The sequence below is a fragment of the Calonectris borealis genome, chromosome 6 (assembly GCF_964195595.1).
Source record: "Calonectris borealis chromosome 6, bCalBor7.hap1.2, whole genome shotgun sequence".
Taxonomy (NCBI): domain Eukaryota; kingdom Metazoa; phylum Chordata; class Aves; order Procellariiformes; family Procellariidae; genus Calonectris; species Calonectris borealis.
The window spans coordinates 29,023,339-29,048,694 of NC_134317.1; the positions used below are offsets into that span (position 1 = coordinate 29,023,339).

At 41.9% G+C, this 25,356-nt stretch overlaps 1 protein-coding gene across 2 annotated transcripts in view; it reads left to right on the forward strand.

Annotated features, from left to right (window-relative positions):
• Nucleotides 1–6,817: 6,817 nt before the first annotated feature.
• Nucleotides 6,818–25,356, forward strand: part of PARD3B (par-3 family cell polarity regulator beta) — a 433,243-nt gene continuing 414,704 nt past the window's right edge. For both annotated transcript variants that reach the window (XM_075153452.1, XM_075153453.1), the window contains exon 1: nt 6,818–7,047. In XM_075153452.1, coding sequence (XP_075009553.1) covers nt 6,928–7,047 — 120 coding nt within the window. In that variant the 5' untranslated portion in view covers nt 6,818–6,927. The remainder of the gene's footprint in view (nt 7,048–25,356) is intronic.

Genomic DNA, 25,356 nt, shown 5'->3' on the forward strand with positions numbered 1-25,356 from the left:
TGTATTTTTAAAAATTCTACTGCAGTTCCCAAGAATGTTTGTTAGTTTGCGTTCCCTTTATTCACCAACATTGTACCACTGAGACTTGGCAGTGAAAGTGGTTTTATTGATTTTCATTATCCAAGCTGGGAGAAATGCAAAATATAAACAGCAGGAATTATGACCTTTTTTGCCTTTAGTAATTGAAGGGTTTACTGGTAACAACATTCAGTAAATAGCAAACAAATATATTTCACTGTGTTAACAGAAAAAAAAAGTTTGAAAAATGACAAATCAGATCTCCAGGGATTAAAAGATTTAAATGACAAAGTTTTTTCTTTTCTTTTCATCTGGTTCAACTTTATCCCCAAATCCATTCCAGTTTGAAGCCCAGGAGGAAAACATACCTGTAATAATAACCTCTTAATGCTCTTTTAGGACTTTCGGAATGTACCTGAACTCAGATTGACTGTATTCCTTTTACATGGTTTATTAATGGTAGAAAAGAGGCTGAGACAATACTGGTCGAAAAGCATCTTCTTTGGCAGCCCTGGCTACTGATGTCAAATGGTTAAATGCCTAACGGGTGATAGTGTAGGAAAGAGGCACTGCTCAGAGCCAAAAATTAAAGGTCAAAACTTGTGTTGTCTTGCTAGCAGCAAAACTAGGAAAAATTCCTTTGTGTTTTTAGGCAAGTTGCTTAACCAGTCCGTGTCTGCTGGCACAATACTTGTGAATCTTCACTGACATTTGCTGACTGTTTTGGGATCTTTAGATAAAGCCTCATAGATATAAAAGCAAAGTACTGATTATCCTTATTGCAATTTCCAGTTATAGCAGAGAAACTGTAAGAGCCATTCGTCTTAGAAAAATACAAATTCAGAAGTGTTAAATTCTAGTCCTCTTGCTGGTGCTGTGCTAATGCAATACCACTGCGGGAAAGGGCAGGAGGGAGGGCAGGGATGCTAGTGGGGCTGCATTACTGGTGCAGTATCTGTACAGCAAGAGACTCCTAGCAGTACCAAGGTACTGCTTGGTAAGGCACTTACCTAGGTAAGGCATGATGTGACCACATTGCTGTCCTACAAGACAGCGCAGATGAGGTGGAAACCCTACGCTTTTATGCAGGGGGCTGATCTAGCACGAGTGATGATGATGGTATAAAGGTCAGCACCTTGTGTTGGGTCTGCAGAATTTCTGACTTGATGCTCAGGAATTCGGGAGCTGAGTGGATGGTCCTGACAGCCTGCAGCCTGTGTGGAGAGGAGCCAGAAGGGATGCCAGAGTACAAAACAACATCAAAAGTGCAATAGAAACGCTAAGGCAGTCGTTGGGGCAAATGCGCTAATACAATGGCTTATTGCAGTTCATGGGCTCAGTATTGGGGCCAGTTCTGTTCAATACCTTTATCAATGATCTGGACGAGGGGATCGAGGGCACCCTCAGTAAGTTTGCAGATGACACCAAGTTGGGCAGGAGTGTTGATCTGCTTGAGGGTAGGAAGGCTCTGCAGAGGGACCTGGACAGGCTGGATCCACAGGCCGAGGCCAACTGTATGAGATTTAATGAGGCTGTGTCAGGTCCTGCACTTGGGCCACAACAACCCCATGCAACGCTACAGGCTTGGGGAAGAGTGGCTGGAAAGCTGCCCAGAGGAAAAGGACCTGGGGGTGTTGGTCGACAGCCGGCTGAATATGAGCTGGCAGTGTGCCCAGGTGGCCAAGAAGGCCAAAGGCATCCTGGCTTGTATCAGAAATAGTGTGGCCAGCAGGAGCAGGGAGGTGATTGTGCCCCTGTACTCGGCACTGGTGAGGCCGCACCTCGAATCCTGTGTTCAGTTTTGGGCCCCTCACTACAAGAAGGACATGGAGGTGCTGGAGCGTGTCCAGAGAAGGGCAACAAAGCTGGAAGGGTCTGGAGAACAAGACTTATGAGGAGCGGCTGAGGGAACTGGGACTGTTTAGCCTGGAGAAGAGGAGGCTGAGGGGAGACCTTATCACGCTCTACAACTACCTGAAAGGAAGGTCTCTTGGTGTTGGTCTCTTCTCCCAAGTAACAAGCGATAGGACGAGAGGACATGGCCTCAAGTTGCGCCAAGGGAGGTTTAGATTGGACATTGGGAGAAATTTCTTTGCTGCAAGAGTGGTCAGGCCTTGGAACAGGCTGCCCAGGGAAGTGGTTGAGTCACCATCCCTGGAAATATTTAAAAGACGTGTAGATGTGGTGCTTAGGGACATGGTTTAGTGGTGGACTTGGCAGTGCTAGGTTAATGGTTGGGACTCAGTGATTTTAAAGGTCTTTTCTAACCTAAATGATTCTGTGATTCTATGATTCTGTGAAAGTGGATTCCCCTTCCTGCTCCCAGCCATGTGGCCCTGCTCTAGCTCTCTAGCCTGCTCTGGGATGTGTCAGACCCTTCCGTGAGCAGCCTTAGCTTGCCAACAGAGCAGAAAACAATCCCTTCCCTTTTTCTGTGTTAGTTTTCTACCAAACTGATGAGCTGAAATGGCTCATGGAGATATCCAAGAAGCATCAGATGGGAAAGGGCAATGGGAGGGGAAGAAGACAACAGTAGTAGCCTTCAGTGACAATGAGCTGTTAAATCTGCTCATCCCCTCTCATGAAACTGGTACATGAATGTTATGAATATTATCTCATGGATATGTGTATGTATTCATGTCTAAAACTCTTATAACTAGGCTGCCTGCCAAGCACTGTAAGCTGGTATAAACCAAAAGAAAAAGGCTGCTGTCTTGCTGTGCCATGCCCTCCCTTGAGCCAGCGCAGGCTTTAAACCCCATTACGGAACTGAGTTCTGATTTCTCCTGATTTTCTGGTTTCTGCAGAACTGATTTGGCTGAAAGCTAATCTGGCAAAAAAATTAATTTCCACAGCATCTCATCGCACAGACCTACAACTGTGCGTGTTGGCACATGAACAGGAATGGATGGGAACAAACAGCTGGGGCAGAGAGGGAGCAGAAGTCCTTCTCTGGGGGGCAAAGCCAGTTTACGCTGCTTACAGCATTAGCTGGATGATGATCTCCTTAGAATGAAATATGGTTTAGATTTCTGTAAAAGAACCAAGCAGGCAGCCTCTCTTCAATGCACAACAGTATAGTAAAAACAAGACCTCATTATTAGTCAGTTTTAAAAGTTGTTTTATTTTACTCTAAGTAAGTTTAAAGTGGGCATAAGGATGATATTAATTACCCAGTCCTTAGAAGTTTTGTGTGCCCAACAAAAAGACGTGTATGTGACTCTGCAGCTGCTTTGGGGTTTGGAAGCCTTCAACTCTCAAAGGTTTGCGGGGGATTTTTTTTTCCAGGAAAGCATTTTTTTCTCATAATTCCTGATGATCCCATGCAGGAATAAATGATGAAGAGATCTGGTAAGTAAAAATTACCTTCAGCTCTCTTTCACCCTATTGCAACTCAGGCTGAAGTTTCTTAAAAAGTATGGGAGGACCAAAAGTGTTGAACTGGAATTCCCATAAAACACCTCTGTGTCCATAAAACACACTTTTGTGTTTTATGGGAATTCCAGTTCAACACTCTTGGTCCTCCCATACTTGGCTTCTCAGCCATGCCAATATGACACCTTTTCCTGCCACATTGTAAGCTGCATTGGAGGCACTTACTTTTGGAAAAAAGTGCTGCGTCCTTCTTGCTCCCCGCCCCAAGAAGAAAAATATCACGTCCGGCTCTCTGATAAAGTAAAGGGCTTCTTTTCAGAAAGTTGTGCAGACTGAAGTCCCAGAGATAGTTACAGGTAAAACCTTGATATGTAGGTGTTAATTGTTACCAGCTGGCTTCAAAGACTTTCAGACTGTTTCAGCGTAAACAAATGTGTAGTGCACCCAGAACACAATAATGTCTTATTTGCAATACCATGCATAACTTTCAAACAAACACTATCAGACAGTAAACACACTGGTGATTCCTCTGCAACCTTTCCTCCCTCTCCCTTGTTGATGTGTGGTAATTAAATACAATCTCAGTTTCTGTAAGATATAGCATTTAAAGAAAATCTTTCATTTTCTTCCTTTCTGGAATAACTTACAGGTCCTTATATTGTAACCATAGACACTATAAGACCTACTGCTCATGCTTCAGCTATGGAGTTGGGGCCAAACTTGTTTTAATTTTTTCCAGACTTATCAGTTGGTCTAACACAAGACACTATCTCTGTCAACAAGCTCCATCCAACTACAGTTACAGTGCATATCACCTGCACTTTTCAGAACTTGAGGAAAAAAAACAATCATACCATGTTTTTTCCTGAATGTGTGAGACCTTGCTCATAAACAGAAAGACAGGGGGAAAGGGAGAGAGAAACAGAGAGAGGGAGAGAAGCCTTTATGTTCACAGTCAATTATTAACCTAAAAACTCCCGTACTCTGTAGCCAAAGCCCTATAATCACAGGGACCCAGGCTTCCCACCAGCGCGTCAGCAGCTGAGATAGAGGAGTACCTTGAACTCCTCCTGCCTCCCGCTCCCACTGACTCAGTTCTGAGGCTGCTGTGTGGGACTGCTCCCCCTTACTCTCTCTCAAGAGCAAAGAAAGGTGTGAGGAGCTGTTGCCTCCCTGCCCCAGGTGCCCCTGCTGCTCCCTCCTTACAAACTCAGCTTATGGAATCGCTAGGAATTATACCAAGTCTTCCCTTTTCCCCTCCTTGATTATTTTTCATGTGAATCATTTCCGTAGCCTAGCTTACCTGTTGGTCCTCTAGCAGTTGGGAAGAATAATGGTTTAGTGCGATGAATGCTTTACAGTGGTGCTGACCCACGAGAAACCGTTGGGCCCTGCTCCGTTGCCGGGAGCCAGCGGTGAGCTGGCTTGGGGCTGAGCCGGCAGGGACCCAGCGGTGGGTCTGGGACGGCCTCATGGGCCGAGCCCAGGGAACCTTTCAGCTGCCCCTAGCACATCCAGCACTGCCCTACCCGTCCTGGGGGTGTTTCTGGCCTGCAAGCCCTGCTACCTTGCCCACAGTATTTCCTGAAGAAACAGAATATTCCTGTTCATTTGCACTGCTTCTTTGCTGTGGAGGAAAAAAAAAAGTCATTTTTTACTGGTTCAAAGCATATGGGATGCACATTTGTGCACTTGCAGATGCAAACACTCGTACATACCCAGGGAAAGCAGTTCTATATATTGTTTAATAGATATTACTTCTCTGTGATTTGCTCTGAAATGCTGCGGGCTGGTGGCAGACACGTCTGGATTTGAAAAAAAGGAGGAATTGTTTACCACTGCAGCAGTACCACACGGCCTGTGCCTGCTCCTAAGGAACCAGCATAAACTTTCCGCTTGCTGGGGTTTATGTAGCTCTATCCTCATTCATCCCATCCCAAAACTTCACTATTCACTTGAATCTCCAGCTTAGGCTATTTTGGCCCACTTCCACTGCAGCTTCTCTGGTACTATCATGTGGTTACGTTACACAGCACAGGGTGTGGACTGCCTTTTTGAATGCTAATCTGAGTCGGTGGGGCATTTATTTTTACTGCAGCAATAGGCCCCTTGTGCTGTATGATGTCATGCTGTGGTTTAGAGGTATTTTCATATTGTCTTTGCTTTGTGTTGATTTTCAGTTGTACACATCTCTGAGTGTAGATTGATCTTAAGATTGTAATGGTATCGGGCTGTCTCATGTATTTGCGCTACGTTGTACGTGATCTGGTGGTAGGTAAGATGCAGGGGCACTACTCGGTACCATGTGGTACAGAAAAACGTACCTTGCAGAGTAGCGGGTGCCTGGAGAGCGCTGCGGGGCCTGACATCCCATCGTGCAGCTTGTGTGGCTTTGCCATACCATGCGTTGAAGGGTATGGGCTGTGGCTGTATTGGGCTGATGTGTTTCTGTGTGCGTTGCTGTATGACGCAGAGTAGATACAGTGCTTGGGAGCGCCTGCAAGTTGCTGTGTGGTGTGGCAAGGTGTGTGTGAGGTCTTGCGACACTGCCTTGGTAGGTCAGGGGTGGGCAGCACATAGTGGTGCGTGTGTGTTTCACTGCTTGGCAGGGCAAGGGCTGTGCTGTGGCCCTGGTCATTGCACCGCAGTGCAGGTTACTGTCCGTTACTTCTCTAGCTGTATTTTGTGTGACAAAGGGCCTGCTGTGTGCGTGCGTGCCCTGTGCTATGTCAGGAGGCTGTGCAGCGAGGGGTGCACTGTACCTACAGCGGTACAAACCAGCGCTGTGCAGGAGTACCGCTGTGCTGGCAGGGAGGGCTGCTAGGCCTGGAGGGCACGCCAGTGCCATTCCCTCGCAGAGCCGTGCGTTACAGCGTGATGCCCCTGTAACGAGCTGTTCCGAGTCAGCATTTCGTGCCGGTCGCTGCCCGCAAGGACTGGACAGAGCGCTGCTGCGCGGGTGCAGCTGCGTGGGTGCTGCCTGCGTGCCGCGCTCTGCACAGCGCGGGGGGTGCGGTGGGCACCTGTCCCCAGGCTCCACAGGGAGGGTGCAGAGCTGCCCCGCTTCGCAAGGCGCGGGCTATGCGGGGCACCGTGCCCCACGGGGCGCCGCGGCCCCTTTAAGCCCGGTGCGGCACGGCCTGCCCCGCACTGCCCGGCGCTGCCGTGCCCCGGGCGAGCGGCGCCGCCGCCCCCGGCAGCCCCGCCGCGCCCCCCCACCGTACGGGGCCGCCCCGCCCGGCCCGGCCCGCGCCTCCCCGGAGAGCCGGGCGGGGAGGGGCGGGCACAGCGGCCCGCCGCGGCGGAAGGAGGCCGCCGGCCGCGGCCTCGCTCCCGGCGCTGCCCGCGCGCGGTGAGGCGCAGCCCCCGGGGCTCCGCGCGCACCTGCCGGCCCGCCCCCGCCGCGCCGCGGGGCCGGGGACAGGCACCTGCCGGCGCCGCCGGGCCTCCCGCACCTGCGCCGTCCCCCGGGCCGGGCCGCGCGGCGGCGGCGGGCGCCGTTTCTCGGCGGGCAGGGCATGGCGGTCCGCTGAGATGAAAGTGACCGTGTGCTTCGGGCGGACGGGGATCGTGGTGCCCTGCAAGGACGGGCAGCTCCGCGTGCGGGACCTGACCCAGCAGGCCCTGCAGCGCTACCGCAAGGCCCAGGAGAAGGTGAGGGCGCGGGCCCGCGCCTGCCCGCCCGGGGGGCAGGGCCCGGCCGCGTGCGGAGCCGGCCTGGGGGGTGAGGGGCGGCCGGGAGGGGGGCGACGGCCGGCGGGAGGGGGGGTGGCCGGGTGGCGGCCAGGGGGGCGGGTAACGGCCCGCGCGAGGAGGAGCGGCGGGTAACGGCCGGCGAGAGGGGTGGCCTGGGGGAAGGCCCGGGGCCAGCGCGAGGGGCGGCCGGGGGGTCGTTAACGGCCGGCGGCAGGGCTGGGCTGGAGGGGGCGCCGGCGGCCCTGAGGGGTGGGCTGCCAGGCCCCGCGGCCGTGGGGCCCACGGGGCATGGTCCTGGTGGCGCCCGTCCCGCGTGGGCCCGTGCTGTGAATCCCCCTGCCAGCTACTTTGTGCGAACAGCTGGTGCTGGCGGGCTGAGAGCGCGTTCCGCTCAGTTAGCAAGCTAGCATGGCTTATTTTACATGTTTCAAGGTTTCTTATGTTATTGCTGTGCATGTTGACTAACAAACTTGATACAGACACAAACATAACTTACGTTATTTCCATTAAAGCTTGTGTTTTCTGGCATCAGCTGCTCTGTGTGGTGCTGTCTGCACGGGTAGATGACTTCCTTTACATGAAAGGAGCTCGAGTTTTTCTTAGGTTGTACCTAATTGAGCATAAAAATACTTCTTTCTTTTTCCTCCAAGAGGCAGGTGCTGAAGCCTAATGGGATACTGTTTAATATTGATGAAAGGCCTAGTGTTGCAAATACTGCTTTGTAAAAGAGATTCCAGTTACAAGCCCTGAATTAGGGGCTTGCAGGATTGTCCATCCTCCTAAGACATCTGAATAAAAAGTACAGCCAACGGCTTATAGGATCTATTTTGTGCCCTGTGCTGGTTTCTTCTCCACCCAATCAATTGTTTGGTATCCTGAGTGCAAAACTGGAAGTAAAATTCTTGTTCTAGCCAGTTTATTTTGAGAGAAACTTCCTACTGATAATGTTAAATCCATCATAAACAGCTGAGACTGCTCTGTGGTAGAAATTATAGTGTCCCCATGCTAGTCTTTCTGAGCAAGTGTAGTGCTTTAACCTGCCTTAAGATACATAGAGCTTGATAAATATTTTGTATGAAAAATCTTTTTCCTAATGAATATTGCATGTGTGTAATAACTGCAGAACGTTTATGGAATTCTTGGTGCTGTTACAGCCAACAGTCAATGAGGTCTTTTGCACTGAAGTATGGTACAGAGTTCTGAAATAGGCATGTGGTCTCTATTCAAGAGTGGGGTGTATCAGAAACAATTACTTTCAGCTGAGTTGCACTTAGAAATTTAAAATTTGATTTCAGCTTTGATTTGTTCTTGTGATGACATTGGAACGTGTCATTGGACATTGGAACATTGGAACATCCTCTCATGATGATGGCTAAATGGTGGCCTGGAAAGCTTTTGTATAAATACTTCCTTTTCTTGATTCCTTTAGAAAGGAGTAGAAGGGTGTCTGCATTTCTAAGTAAGGCCCTGACTGTTCTAGAAGGCTCAATAAGCAATTTATAGGAGAGAAATTCCAACAACTTGAGAAAGGTTCAGATAAATGCCAGGCATTTATGATGTACTACAGTCCAATTAGTTTCTTATGATTTTGTACCCAATTTGCTATTTAGGTAATATTTAAAGAAAATTATTTTTATGCTAAGCAGTCACCTCCTATGCCTGCTTCAGTGTGAGATCAAAATCATCCAGCCTTCTCTGTAGGATGGCCGGAGGCCAGAGTTCATGTTTCTGACCTTGTTGTATTTCTTGCCTTTGCAAATAAAACTTTTTTTCTGCCTCCTCCCTTATAGAAGTCCTGAGTTCCCTATTCTGCGTTGTAGGTGGACAAAGTGGATACAGGCCAGTTTGTTCAAAAAGTGCTGATCACCTCGAGTAATGGTGATTCAGTGCTTATAGAAGAGCTTGTACAAGGATGTGTAAAGAGGCAGGGTGGGAGAAGCAGCCTGAGGACCTGAAAAATACAGAACAGGTTTTCATTCAAGTCACTAAAGAAATTTTTATGACTTCTGCACTCTCTCTCCCTCTGTTCACTGGAAATTTAAATAGTTCTCTCGCAGTGCTTTGATTAGTTAGTTTTCAGTCTACATGATTTGCAGTGGAACTAGCCAAAAAGATAAATAGATAAATTTCCTCTTATCTTGTCAAGTATCACTCAGAGTTAGTGCTCTTTCCTGAGAGAAAATTTGGGGTTGGTAAAATAGATCATACAGAAGTCACAAACAATTAATTTTATTACCTTGTGGGGAGTTTTTGTCCAATTTAGCATGGATGGATTGGGTGTTTTACATTTTCCTTCTATTGGCTCTTTCTAAAATTAACTTCCTTTACAAAAATGTAGGATCTTACAGAGAATGGGATTATCTCAAGGTAATCAGCAGCTAAAACCTGCTGTGAGATGTGGGCATATAAACAGGTTTATGTTAAAGATAACTGAAGATTTGTTTTTCTTTTCAAAATATTTAGAATGTTTGGAATACTTCCTGTGGCAGAACACTGCTGTTTCTGTTGGCATGTTAAGTGTCCTTTATATAATTTTTTTTCAAGTGTTAAAATATTGTAGAAGAACAAAGTGGAAAATGGTATTGTTAAAGTGCCTAAAGTATTTGGAGAAGGGAGGAATATTGATACAAGGAATATCTTTCATAGTTGCAGAATGGAAAATGAAAAAGGTAGCTAGGATACAAGCTTTGGGAAATTTTTATAGTTATGATACTGTCAGATACCACAAAAATGTGTGTGAGAGGCTCTGTATTTTGGGGGTTGTTCTGGAAGCCTAGTTTTGCTATTACACTGCAGTCACTTGTCTGGTAAAGGGCGAGATACGCGATTAGAACATTAATTCATGTATATTGTAAAATATTTCAATTTCTGTGTATAAAAATAGCAAAATTTTTAATTGGCTTAAAGTACTCCACACTTCTTTATACTTGCAATGAGAGGAAAGTTGATGCAGTAAATGACTAAGTCTCTCATTTTCACGAGACTTGGTAAATAGCTGAGAACTCTGCAGACAGTTGCTTATTGTAGCCTGCTGCATTTTCTTACAAGTTTGATTTGGTTTCTTGGCTGGGCTGCATTGGCAAGGTTTGGTAATGAAGGCTCAATTGCTCTGTTAACTAAAACAAAATACTGGGCCATTGTTTCAGCTGAAAAATCAGACAGTGATTATTTGTTGATGCTACTGAGCTTATTGGGTTTTAGAGGTACTGTTGCAGTTCTGAATGGGCAGATCTTGTCTGATTCTCTGGAGGATACAAATAACTGGACTTATGAGCTATTGTCTGTCTTACGGTATCAACTACGAGATTTCTGTGCTCTGGGATTTCATGATGTGAATAGTCTTAGATGTTTAAGGAAACATTTGGTTGATCAGCTGCTTTGTGAGGATTGTAAATAAATTTTTGGGGAAGTGACTGTCAGAAAGTAAGTTGTGTTTCAGTGAAATGAAGCTTGGTGGAACTTTTTGTGAGTCAGGATCTGCTTTTGTTGCTGTTTAGTAATGTGTGTGTGTTAAGGCTTCCTGCTGACAGGTAGATACAGTAGGATTAATGATTCCTTATTGTCAGCCCGGTCCCTTAGTATTTCTTGTAACTTAGTGTTTTTGGTGCCTTGGGGAGCACTTGCATGTTATCAGTTGTATTTAGGATTCTTTGCTTGAGTGAGAGCAGATGTACTGCAAAATACTTGAGTTGCTGTGCCTATTGTTACTGTGTTTGCTTCTCTGTGGCTATAAGGCATAGCCCTTGGATGCAAGACAAGATACCTTGTTGATCGTTTTCCAGTGAATTGTGAGAGACCTTTTGTTTGGTTTTTTTCCTGAGTATGTGGATGAGAGAGGGAGAAGGAGGGGTTCTGGGTCATCACTGAAGGGTTCCATATGCTCTTGTGTTGTTGTCTGGGTCCACATGGTTCTTTTCAAAGCAATTCCTCAATGCATATGGGACTAAATGCATTCCAGCTAAACTCACCGTTGTGCTCATACTTCTCCCCTTTGAAATGCCGCTCCCCCCAGGTAGGAGGCAATACTTGAATTACCAGCTTTGTTGTGAAGCCCTGGGTTCAGCTGGAGATGCTAGTTTGCTAACTCAAAGGCCTTTAACGCTGTTGGTACAGAAAGTGATGTATGCCCAGGGGAAAGAATGGCTATGAGACTAACAAGTGAAATCCACAATGACTTTTCTTTAAGCTGCAGTGAAACTTTTCCCAGAAAAAATTATGACAACGTCTTCTGCTCCAGATGTTCTTTATTTCTCTGGAGGAGCCAGAGATGGGAAGTGGTGTTTATCATCTGGGTATCAATTTACTCATGTTTGCGTGCATGGCACTTACCTAGATGACTTGCTTGAAGTGACTACTTTGCCTGTCTGAAGTCTTGTTCGTAGAAGCCAGTTGAATGGGTGGGACATGGAAGCCATGTAGCAAAATTAATAAGTACTGCAATTTGTCATTTAAATATCAGTTTAAAATTTGTCATTTTAAGCACAGTTAAATTCTTGAGTGGCTCACTTTTACAGTCTTTGTGGGCCTCCCTTTGGGAATGCTGACACAGACAATCAAATATTGGTTGAACTATCTTACAGGGACTTGACCTCCAGTTGTGGGCATTAGAGTGTGTGTTTCCACTGATGAGAATGTACAGAAGCCAGCAGTTGATGCTGGAATGGTAATGGTAATTTTAATTGGCGGTCAGACCGAGCAGGAAGCAATAATATAGCGACTAAGTTGATTCAAGAATGGTGCATTTTTGATTAGAGTGAAAATAGTGGGTTGTTTGGGTTGTATTGGTGATCTTCCCCAAATTAGATGCATTTAAAGAGCTAATGCTGCTGCAGGTTGACTGTCTACATCAGTTGCTGATTCCTACTAGTAAAATACTTTTCCCCTTTCTTTCTGTTCTTGCTTGCCCCACAACATGACAATTAGTTTTCTGGAATTATGTATTGCTGTTGTAAATCAGCCAGCAAGCAGGAGGAGTACTAAATGTTCTTGTAGTTTCTCTGAAAACATTGGGGGTAGGGAAAATGATAATTTATCTTGACTCCAAACTCTATGCTTGCAAAAATGTAACATTTCTTCAGAAGATATATGTGGAAAGTTTTGAAAGAAATCCTTTGTTATGAACATTTTTCTGTTTTGGGCAAATTGTAATTATTTAGTCCTTTATAAAGGCAGAGTAATACAGTTGTATTTGTGTGGCACTTTTGTCTTGGACGTGGTCTCTAGTTTTTGGGCTTGTTTTGTTTTGTTTTCCTATCCCAGTTCATCTTAGTTTATTTTATTTTATGCTCTAATAGGGATGGGGTTAATCCATAATCTTTGTTTTATGAAAACAAAGCTCTGTTTTTTAAGAACTTTTTTGCTAGGAAATGTTTTAGCTATTCATTCCCATATTTGTCTTAGTATTGCTCAATCAGCTACAGTATGTTAGTGAGCTTTTACATTGTCTTGGAAACTGATATATTTCAGCTTAATTATCAATGAACAGCTTAATTATCACTTCTGCTTTCAGTCTTTGGGTTTGTCCACTATGATATCATACTAAAAAGGGAGAATATAACTTGATACACTGCTTTTCCATTACTGTTGTATGAATTTATGGGTAACTGATTCATATATAGGAAGACAGGACACGTAAGTAGGGGGAGTAAAGAAAAGGGAAGGAAACAAATGATTTAAAAAATTCTATATAAAACAAACTGTTACTGACTTAATAACACTGGTGGTGATAATTTCATTGAAATAGCTTCCAAGTGGCAGAATTTTGGATCTCTCAAAGAATTTTCAGGATCACTTTTATAGTGATCCTGAAAAATCGAGAGTTAAAAAGTGCCTGCCTTTTTATCACTTTTGCATAAAATGTCTGCTGCTGTGCTGCATCATAGCCACTAGTGTTGATGTAATGAGATTTTGGTAGATTTCCAGTCTCCTTTTCTCTTTCTAACAGGTGTTTATAATCCAAACAGAAAAACTGCCATTGGAGTTGTTGTACAAAATGTCTTGTAGGACATCATGTACTTATGTAACCTGAAACAGAAATTTTCTGATCCCTTTGTTCTTTTTAAGAAGTAGACTACTGCTAGTAACTGGGGCTTTTGGCTGAATATTAAGTTACCTGATGTTAATGTGTTTCAGGGGAGCTCAGGTGCAGGGCAGAGCTGGATAAAACTGGTGGAAATTCAGTAGGCAAAATGAGAATAACTCATCCTGGAAATACCGCAGGTCAGACTCCAGTGTATGTGACAATAAAGAGTTTTCATTTTTGTCTCCCAGATCATATTTATCAAGTTCTGAGTACTATTCAGTTGTTATCACTTGAGAGACACCAAAGATTTTGTAATAACTGTTAAAACAGTCATAGAAGGAAGCCATTGAAGAGCAGTACAGACTTCTCAGTAGTGACTGCTTCCTATTGCTCTTTGCCCAGTTGAAGGTGAACTCTGAGTAGTCTTGTATGAAGTTGTGGGGAAGGAACTTAAACCCCAGGTCGTATTTTTTGTGTATTTATTTCCAACTTGGGAAGCACCATGTAGTGTGGTAGTCCTAATGTTAAAAAAAAATTCCTTCTGGCATAGGATGGAACCGGGAGGTGCGTTTGCTTGCTGCATAAAATGCAGCTGTAGTATTTTTTTCTCAGTATTTGAAAATGGAGGGTTGTGTTCTATTGGTATTTTCTTAAAAACTTAATGTTTTTGTTTTTAACAGATACAGTTATTTGGGAATAATGGTTCATGTTATGTGACTATACTTTCCTCCTTACTTGTTCAGTATGATAGGTCAGTTGAATCGCACCATACTGTGCAGAGTCTCACACCCTGCTACTGAAGCAGCAGATTTCCTCCCCCATTGAGCAGAACATTCTTTAGGCTTTCCTAATGATGCTAATGTCATAACTGCAGCTTTCCTAGGCGTGAAGACCTATTGCTTCATTATTGAAAACTCCCTCTAGTCCCCTATTAAGATGCCTGTGTTTCATCCTTAATGAATATGATAACGCTAAAGGTCTTGAGCAATTAGTATCATTGAAAACAGATTCTGCTTTGTATTTTCATATTTCATTCTTGAGTCTTGCTTTTGCATAAAGATGTACCCATTTTATGTCAGGTAACTGACTAAAACGGAAATGATGGGCTCATGTGAATGACTTGTTGATAGAAATGGACTTCTAAATTCCACTGACCAGATAGTGCCCTAGATATATTGGTAGACTGCGGAAACTGCTTCATGTGAAAAATTTAGAAAATCAGCGTGTTGCAAGAACTTTTGGAAAAGAAGTCTACGCAGTACTTGCGTAGTATCTTCCTTAATAAAAGCATTGTTTGTTCTCCTCAGGTTATATGTTGTTGTTGCAGTTCTGTAAGTCTTATTGTCAGTACTTTATTTCTTACGTAGGATTACTTCAATAACTTACTTGTAAATAAAACTTTGTATTGTAAGAAATTACTAATTGCACTGGATAGGACTTTCTTGGACTGTTATCCTCACTGTTATGTTGAAGAGGAAATGTGTAAGACTTGGTTCTGTAACTGTTTTTTTCTTATGCCTAGTGATTGTGCTATAGATACCTCCATTAAGTGAACTGTCGTAATGTTTTAATGTCATCAAAATCTGTCTTACTTTCCAGTGCAAACCTGTAATTTTTATGCCACCAGTACATCCATTCAGAACTGATGGCTTTGTTTTGTTGTGTCAGGTGCCACAGCACTACTCTAGTGCTTAGATTTGCTCTTGGGAATGCTCCTGAATTGGGAGGTTTAGACAAGTTGCTCGCTGGTTTCATGAGGATGCACTGGCAGCTTTTATTACCACAGTGAGACCTCTTACTTCAATGCTTTTCTGTATTGGTTATTACATGTATGAAAAGGAAAACTTCAGTATGCTTGAATGAACATGTTTTGTACAGCCGGTAATAAGGATACCATTTGTATGAATGGTAGATAGGAAGGAAGATGAATGATTGTAGTCTAACAAAGACTGATACCTGGAATCATAGAATTCAGTGTGATGGGTAGAGGCTAACAGCTGGCTCTGTTTGGGCTCTTTGTTTTTTCTGGCTACAGATTCGATTTCAAAGATGAGGCTCCATTGAGCCAAATGGTTTTGCAGTACAGCTTACCTGATAAAATGTTTTCCAGATTCCGAACAAAATACTAGCTATTCGTGAATCTTAACATGCACCTTCCCTATAATTTTCCTTTACAAAAATGCAGTAATTTCTCAATCAGTAGAAGAAAATGGAGTGCTTAGACTAAAGGAGAATTTGATACAATCCAAAGAAGCTCTGAGACCTGCATTCCTGGAAAATTGTGTGGCTTTATTTTTTTTCTTTGCCTAATCAGTTCCTCTGTTCATCTCTCTTCCCTAAAACCTTAGAAGACCTTCAGATTGTTGTAGAAGATACTATCTCGTTCTCATCAATCCATCAATAGCTGAGCTGATCTTTATTGGCAAACCTGAATATCTAAGTTAAAGATTTTCTGAGAGGAGGAAAAATTACTTTATATAATCATCTCCTGTTTCTTTTAATTTGGGTGTCAGTGTACAGGTCAATTAAGAGTAGTTCCAGCTCCAAAAGAGGTTAGAATCCAGCATGTCTCTATTTGGATCTTTGAAGGAGAGACAAGCCATAAATCCTGATGGGTTAATCCCCTGTATGTGGTGGATTTATCCTGTGTCTGAACTCTGGAACGGACCTTGAGCACCCACCTGTACACCATCCTACAGTTGAAGATTATTTCTTTTAATTTGGGCATGGATTTATGCCTTCCCAATACCCATGAGAGGTGGTGGTAAAGTAGTTAGTGTTTTCACATTTCCCTGAAAGCTACCATTACAAGGTTCTGTCCTTCCAGTAAGTAGATGGGTGATCTTCAGCTGCTACAGAAGGTGACTGGTTGAAAACTGCATGTGCTGCTTTGCAGCTGTTCTTTTGGCTGGTGTGCCTGTAGGGCAGGCAGACTTAAATGAAATGCATCTTTATAAATTTCGGTGATGTCCATATAGATGGTTATTTATTTTTCTCCTCAAACTTTCCTGGCCTTTTTTCTTTTTTTTGTTAGTCTTGCAGTGCTGGATGTCATCAATGGTGATAAAGCCAGAATTTCATGTAGAGGATTTGGGGTATAATTCTACCATTGTTCTATGTTTTAAGGACTCTAACTGCTACTGAATGTAGGTATCATTCACTTCAGTTTCTGTAAGTCAGGTATTTTTTGTTGAATTCAGTTCTTAGTGGCACAGTTTGCCTGCTGTGACTTTTGCCTAAACTGACTATGATAATTTTTTTTAATAATCCCCTGTGATACGCATCTGGTGATGAATTTGATGGATAGTATTTAGAGTGTTACAAAGCTTTCCACTAACATTCTCTGCTTGCCAACTTTTTTATTTCTGAGCACAAGCCAGAAGTGAAACCAGACCGCAAACTTAAGGCCTAAGACTTTGCTGTTAGTGGAAGTGTTGGCTGTAGACTGATTTGGATACAGACCTTTTGTAAGTGATGAGTTTTTATGAATAAGGAAGATAGTATGTGACCTGGAACTCTACTTAACTAACTTCTTCCTCCATAGCTTGTCAGAATTGCATGTGCTGTCTAACCCTGCAACTCCTGCCCAGACGTCAGTTGCAGAATGTCTTTCCTGTGGATTCCTGGTTGAGCAGCTATTGAAATTCTCATTCTGCCAGCTGTAACCTTTTCTACAAGGCTTTCTTAACTAGTTCAGTAAGGATTTTGATGGAGGGTTCTCATCTCAGAATTTTTGTTGGATTTATCCTAAATGCTGAACACCACAAAGGTAGGACAGAAATACAGTAGTGCAGAAGTAGGGGAATCAATAAACAAGGCTACTTGTGACAGTGTGTCTGTAGCTTTTCTAAAAGTAGAAGTAATTCTGCTTCAGAATACAAATCTGATCAAGGTGAGGTTGCTGTTTTGCAGCAGTTTAAGCCTTGAAAGGCTTAGTCATATCTTTTCCCTTTCACGGGTGGTAAGGCCTATGCAGTTGTGTAATGAAAAGTGTTCCTCAGTCTATCCAGGACAAAACCAAGTGGGTAACTTCTTCTGTTGGTCCTCTAGCCTGTGTCATACTTTGTCATCAGTAAATTGGATGATCATACTGTATTTCACCTGTATGTTTTTTTAACTAAAACGAGCTTCTGCTTTTAAAATAAGTAATCCTGATGTCATCCATTCACTACTTAAGTTATTTTTTTAAAGACGTTCTTATTAATGAGTGCTAATCTTCTTGCCTAACATAGAGGAGTCGTCATTTATCATTGACAGGACAGATCCTAATGTTAGATTTCTTTTTTTTCCCCACACACGAACATCTACTTTTTCCCCCCTCCAAAAAAATCTATCTTCCTTTTTCATAGCAGTCTAAACAACTGTGAGTTGTCTACATGAAAGCCTGTATGGAAACCAGAAGTCATACAGGAAGTTTTTTTGCTGAGTAAAGACTCCAGAGGGCTTGCATTTAGAAAAAATACGTGTTTGTTAAGCTTGCAGGAAAAAAATGAGGCAAATACATCATTGCATCAATCAAATGTCTATATATAGTGAACTCTATGAAAATGCAGTTTACCTCCAAACCACATTTGTTCCACTCACATTGAGTTAAAAAGTTGTTGGCTATAGCAATGATTTTTGTTAAGGTATAACGTTTTTTTCTAATAAATAAAATAATTGGCTACAGTACGAGGTTGTCAGCCTCGTACATTGGATTATTTTTACAAGCTGGTTTATTTCATACTGAGTAAGGACTTCTAAATTTGAGGAAATATCTGGTCTGCTCTAGCATGCCAAAGATGTGGCATACTTTGCTTTGACTCATTGACTTCGATCGTATTTTCTTTAGGTTACTCACTCTACTGAGATTTTCTATAGAAGTTGTCTTTGTCGTCTTCCTCGCCCTTCCCATTCTGTAGGATAGGTTACAACAGTATACCAATATCAAATTTACTTTATTGGCATATTTTTCGGAAGTGTTTCTATCAGTTGCCTTATTTAACATATATGGCATGTTTTTTTCAGCTTATGTTGGAAATTTGGCTGTCATCTTCTGCTTCTGGCAGACGTTTTCTTTGTCTGCCCAAAGAATAGAAGATTGGAAAGGAGATTGCTCCCTTGAATTGAATCTTCCCATGTCTTGCATGGGGTAGAAAGACTTGCTGAGATTTTTCAAGGACTGAAGGGAGTTAACATACTCGGCTCCCACAGAATTAGGCTTGTTTGAAAAACCTAGCTGCTGCCAATTCACAATTAATTTTCCCCTGCTGGCTGTAATGAATGTATTCTGAACAAATGTTTCAGGAGTTCCTGGCATTATAAGCTACAAAAAGAAAACTCCCTGAAGAGCTGGAAACCTGAGATAGTTGTGCTGGGCAACAAAAAGGAGAAGGTTCATTGACATTTTGACATTGTGCATAGAGAAAGACCAACGTTTGCATAGTAGTAGTCATGATGCAGGCTTTGTTTAGACTGCTGTGAAAAAGGAAGATAGATTTTTTTTTTTGGGGGGGGGGGAAGTAGATGTTCGTGTGTGGGGGAAAAAAAAGAAATCTAACATTAGGATCTGTCCTGTCAATGATAAACGACGACTCCTCTATGTTAGGCAAGAAGATTAGCACTCAAAAATCCAGAGAAGTCTTCTGTATTAATGTTTCAGTAACAGTTATTTGGATAGCTCTCATTTTGCTCCTGACTGATGGGAGACACTACCTTTACCTGAAAAACTCTCATAGAAAACACTCCACTGGCTTTACAAATGGCAAAATTAAGAATTAATTTTTTGCTCAAAATACTCTACATAACTCAGAAATGCTTGAAAGAACACTCATGGCCTATGCATTTTCAATATATTACTTCTGAGGGTTTTTCTCTCCTTATGATTACTGTTGTATTCAATCCACTTATTTTTCAAAACTGTCAACAGAACAAAATTGCTTTAAACTCTTATCCTTTTCATATACTTCCACTTGAAGTAAGATGGATCAGATGGGAGTATGCCAGTGTTGACCCCTTAATCCCTGAGTCTGGAAAAATGTTGGTTTAGGCCATCTTCCATTTAAACTAGATTTTGTGTGTTGTGGGGGAGTAATTGCAGCAAGTCAGAAACTGAAAGGAATAGATGGTTTGCTTTTGTACATGCAGTGTGCCTTTTCTTGTTAGACCTTTCATGTAGCATTAAAAATGTAGTGCTAAAATTGGACTGTGTCATCCTTCTCCTCGCTCTCCTCATTCCAGGTCTCTGCTAGCTCTACTTGCAATGTGTGTAGTGTTTTTTTTTGCATTTGTTTTTTTGGTGTTTTTTTTGTTTTGCTGCAGCAATGTTCATTTGCATTTAACTCTGAATAGAGGCTGAATACCTGCCTTGGTTGTGGTTTTTAATATATCCTGAATTTTGCAGTTATGTATGTTGCCATTGTATTCTTTCTTGTCTGGAAGAACAAAATATATATTCATTGCTATCATCATTTTATTAAATAAGCCGTATTCAAAGACACTAGGACAACACTAGGTAGGTCTTTTTCAGTAACTTCAGATGTTGCAAATGTAACATACATCTGGCAGTATACACACGTTGTTTGTCTTGGTATGACACAACTGTCTTTTGAATTCAACAAAAGTGGAGGAGTCTGGCTTATTGTTCATACAGCAGTTCATTAATGGCTGTAGATAGGAAATGAGCATCTCACTGAATGGAAGTCTTGGTCAACCTCTGACTCTTGCCTTAAAGGTTTGAGAATAGACAATATGAAAAAAATACCAGCTTCTTTCCAGATGGCTGAATGCTTGATGTGTCTTTATATTTAGCTGTCATTCAAATGTGAATGCTGTGGTGATTATAAGTGTCTTCCATTTTTCTGGTTTGAAATAATCCCTTTTATGCATTGTGTGTTTAGAGATTAACTGTTTGGCTTATCAATAGGGATTTTAGAGCAAAAAAAACTCAACTTGATGGTATAGCGAAATCCTGGATGGTAGTGTTCATAAGCAGACTTGACAGTGCAGGTCTTAGCTCCGTATAACCCTGTTACACACAGTAGTTGTTTTGAAATAGGTTGTAGTGGACTATTAACATTCTGCAAAATGTTGTTATTTCAATTTTGAAACATCTTGTGCATGATAAGTTTCATACTACTGGTTTTTGTTAAAAGGAAAAATGTTTTTCTGCAATATAGGGGGAAAAAGTTTGAGAGAGGAGGCTTTGTGGGAAGGAGTTTCTTTTAATTGGGAAGAAAAACAAAAGCTAGCTTTTGTTTTTAAACTATGAGCGTGAATCACTTTCTACATGATGGTTTTAGATAAATATCTGCATTAATACTCAAAGATACAAGCTGCAGTTGAATGATCAAACTGTTTAATACTATTGCAATATTGCTAAGCTCACTTAATGAATTTTCAAGCTTTTTCCTTGTTGCTTTTTGTTTTGCAGCCTAACTTCATAGTTAGTGTGAGAGAGACCTCCAATAATGCAGCCAAAGCTGTTGCAGGTTCTGTAGGAGGCCAGATCACTTACCTTATGTGACACTAGTAAATTCTGATGTTATTATTTTTTCTATTAACTGACAATGGCTGTTTCCTTACTTAGTAGCCATTTAAAAAAGAGAATCGACTACTTCATTGCATGTGCTGGTTTCCTTTTGCAGGCACCGCATGTAGTGATAAAATTTAGTGAAAGTAGATCCAATTACTTTGCTGAAAAGCCTTCAGCATCTTGTGGCTGAACTTGTCAGTGACCAGCTCTCTACTGGTGATTGTGTGTGAGAGTGGGGAAACTGAGATATAATCACCTCTGTTAATGAGAAGGTAATGTTACACTGGAAGTCCTATTGACAGTGCATCGTGATAAAGCATTCCTGTAACCTGGTTAGCCTTCAGCATTCTTGTGAATAATGGCTGTGTTATGTCCTGTTTGCTGTAGGCATTTCCAATAAGTCTTTGTTTAATTTTACAGTGAAATCTTACTTCTGTAGATGCTTGAGCATGGCATAATATGTGGAGCCAATGTATGTGGATACAGTTGTGGAGCCCAAAAAGAACGAATGAGGTAGCTAACTGAAAAGTAAATTGGACTCATCTGTATGAGTGACGGATGGCGTCAAACTGCAAATCAAAAAGAAGGTTGTAATGGCATCTCAGGACTGTTGCAAAATATATGCAAATACAGCGTTCAATCAAGTGTGCTTACCAGCTGTTGTTTTCATTTGAAGTTTCTTGTGGGGTTGTACTGACTGGATTGAAAGTTTCTATGTGGTCCTCCTGCAAGCTCTGGAAAGAAATTCCTGGCCACAGGGTTGGAGAAAGTTGCCACAAAACAGTAACTGGAACATGTGCCTCAGGTGTTGTTTTCCATATTTGAGCTGAATACTCTACTTACCTGTTGGTTAGCTGTTTTGCAGTGACTTTTATCCTGCTTTGCCGCATTCTGTTTTCTTTTAAATCTCTGAAGGGGTTCCTTCCCAACTCTTTCGTGACTCTGTTTTCTTGAAGATACTTGGAGGAACAAGAGAAACAGTTCTTTTTGTGCTTCAGGATAAGGGGCAGGGCAGGGTGGTATTGAATTTCAATGAAAGAGTGAATAACTTCATTCTCTTCTTTGTTGTCTTCTATCTGGCCCCAATCCACTTCATGAGGTGCAGTTAGGCATATGGAATAAAGTTTGGATGATATGTTAATTCTGGCATGTTCTGTATTTTCAGTCAGGTGAAGGTGGAAGGTGATCTCAGGAGTGAGAGAATTGTCCTTGTTTGGGTTTTATCCAGTTTCATCACTTTGCTCTGCCAATATGATTAGAGACAGAGGTTGTTCGGGCTATTCACCAGGTGTATTTGCTGTATCTCAGAAGTCCAATACTAAAACTTATCAATATTGTACTGTGATAATATAAATTTTATTAGTATAATACAAAATGCAGGAGAGGTTATAGAATAATTCCCATGATGTAATATTATGCTGGTAAATATTTTTATTACTTTTTAAACTTCCTGCTCATTTTCTTTCAAACAATAGCCAGAACCAGTTAAGCTGACTAATATTTATGGAATTAGGAAGTGCTTGCCTGTTAGTTGTGCCTTGAGAACATTCTTGACCCAGTCATTTTTGCTACTGAGAAGTAAAGGGAGGAGAGAGGCTGGTTAATTTAGCATTTCATGTGAGAACAAAGTGACATGTAACAGCTTCATGTAGTACAGACCTTGCTCCAACACCCGTATGGCTGAAAATCCTTTATTTCCCTCCCTGCACATCCAATTCTTAGTTGATCTATTACTTTCCATCATCACCCTTTTTTTTTTTTTTTCTTTTTCTTTCTTACGCTTGTAATGAATTTACTTCTGCCTTAGAGGGACTCTACTTACATCTTCAAATACTTACAATGCTTGGGTATTTAAAACTACCATGACTGTCTCAGCATCTTTCTGGCACTGGGGCCTACAACTGTTCCTAATGGCTCTATTTTGGAGCTCTGAGACCAAAGGTACAGTGAAAGGTCATGTATTTTCTCTGTTTTCTGAGTGAGGAAAAAGACCCCAAATCCACGCTTAACACTTCTCTAAAGAGAGCAATGAACTGTAACTGCTGGTAGGTTATCAGAGAGCATGGAGAGAACTGATTAGGGCTGATACAGGAAGCGGCACAGGTGGGAATTGGTGCCATTGCTGCAATGCACCACCTTGGAAGTGTGAGAAGACAGTGGTGGTCTGGGGTCTGGCTGGACGTACTGACAGTGCAAGTCTGCCAACCTTCTAGCAAAATTCCTCCCCAGCCTCTGCTCAGTGGTTGATCCATGCAGAAAATAGGATGGCACTGCAGCAGAAAAGTCCTACCGTTTTCTGTGAAATAAGTGAAATACTTTCATATGATTGAGGGAGAGGATTTTTTTTTTCCGAAAAACATGTAATGGCTTTCTATGTGGAATTAAGGATATACTTCTGTAATCTACTACTGTTTTTTCTTACTTGAGCTTTGTCTAAAGCTCAGTTTATGTTACAAGGCTTTACAGGATTTCAGCTTACCCACTCTGCATTGTTTTACAGGCGTTTGTATTCTGTTTTGTGGGAGTCTGCTGTTACTCAATCACACTTTTGAAACTCCCAGCTGCTTCTGATAAGCAGTCCTGTGTCAGCTGCAAATACATTAATCACTTCATCAAAGGAAGGCCCAAACAGTTGTAAATAAAATAATCTTAGATAGTTTCTAGATGCAGGACTGAAGTGGTGGCTGCTCTCATTGTAGGTGCTGCATCATTTATCATTTTTTGTTCAAGATCTTCAGTGCTGAGTTTGTTACAAACTGAGTTGTGTGAATTTACAGCCAGCCTGTGTTTTTGATATCTGTAGCTGTATTGAATAGTTTGAATTTAAGGTACCTTCAGTTTTAGTTGGCAAAATAACATTGTTGTTCACTCATTTAACCTGGACTTTGCTTTTTAAATACAGTAGTCTTGTACAAATGTCTTACTTATTTTCTTAAGTTTTTTTTTCTTCCCTCATTTCTGTGTGAAAAACGGGTGGCAATTTGAAGGAGTAGCTTCATAGTTCTGTGCGCTCACTTTAAGCTGGATTTTAAGAAATCATGACTGTAGTCCCTCAACTCCGCAGTGTTACCTTCAGATATCAAACAAAAAGCCAGACTCAATGCTAATTAATTATTTGCCAGGTGCCTGTAGCTGTGTAGCAGTTTGCTTACTAGCATAACAATACTAATTGAATATTGTAGCTAATATTTGACACGGAGAACTTGGGGTATGAAAGATAAAGCTTAAAATATTCTAGTTTTACTTAGAGATGTTTTGTTCTGGAGCTGTTGTGTTAAACATAGGGGTGAGTCTTCTGTGTTTCTGTGTTGTTGAAGCAATCTAGTCTAATGGGCTTGATGAGCTAAAGATTATTCTTAGTTTATAACTGAAGATCAATTTACACTTGCATTCTTGCATTCATATAGTTATCTTGGATTCAGAGCCTGGCATACAGCACACTCCAGTTTCAATTGAGACTTTAAAGGGAGTTTTTCTGTAGTTGTTACAACTGCAGTGTGTGGACCTCTTTGTCTAAATGTGTGTCTCCAACTATCTTTGCCTGTTCTGGTTTTGCATACTTGTTTGTCACTGAAATATTCTTAAATGTCAAAGGTTGGAGTGTGATGTAAAGGTGGGCTATGTGATCCCTCTACTGATGTGTTCTCTACATCATATTTTATTCCAAAAATATTCAGATAGTGGGCCATATTCAGAGAGTGTTTCTCATTCAGATTCAGTATAAAATCAGAATGCTCTTATTTTTGAAGGGTTCCAGTGCTGCAAATCAAATTGAAGTTTGAGTGTGATTTAAAATGTTCTGGGTCATTTTTGATTTATATATATGTGTTCTATTGTTTGTCTTCCAGAAGCTCAGAGCAGGTTCGTTATCTTAAAATGTGAACTGGGACATTTTTAAAAAATGAAACTGAGGTGATTGTAGTGTGCATATAACTTGTATGTCAGGTTGCTTGTAGCAAGCATTTTCACCTTGAGAGACCACCCAAGATGGAAGCTCTCTGATACCTAAGCCTGTCTTGCTATTATGTGGCTATTATAACTTGTAATGTTTGTTTTTCCATCTACTCAAGAAAAACAGAATGTGTTAATTACACATGCAAATGAATCAGAGAAGGAAAGAGGAAGAAAAAGAATGGAAGAAGAATGGGGTTTTGTTCATCCAAAATGAAGTTTGGTGTACGGTGGTGTGAAGAGGATAGGTGAAGGAGACAGAAAGTAGTAGTTATCAGTCCTTATTCATGCTCTTGTGTTTTGACTCCTAGTCATAGTAGTACCTAGTCTTAGGTATTTCTCAGAGCGTAATCATTTGAAGATGACTAAAGATCAAGAAATATTCTGGGCCCTCTGGTGACTAGGGATTGACTAGCGATTTTTTGGAGCATTTAGCATGTTAAATATAAAGCTGATAGTGAGCTGTCCTTATGCTGTGTTAGTCTCATTCCAAAGACTAAAAAGAAACTGTGCTTTCTGGTTGTCAGCTGTGTCTGCCTTCACTCAGTAGTCTCCTTGACTTCAAAGAAAAACAAGGGAAAATTTTTCTGCCCTTTCCCAGATGGGTAGCAGTTTTTCTGTCATGAGTCTGTGGTACTCCACAGGCCTTATGCATGAATTGTTTGGTTGTCTTTGTTTGTTTTGCTCTTTCCTCTCCGATCCTTAAGAGCCAGCAAGGCAAATAGTGTGAGCAGACTTCACAAAAACTACAGATATGCTGAGATAAAACCAATCTTAGAGA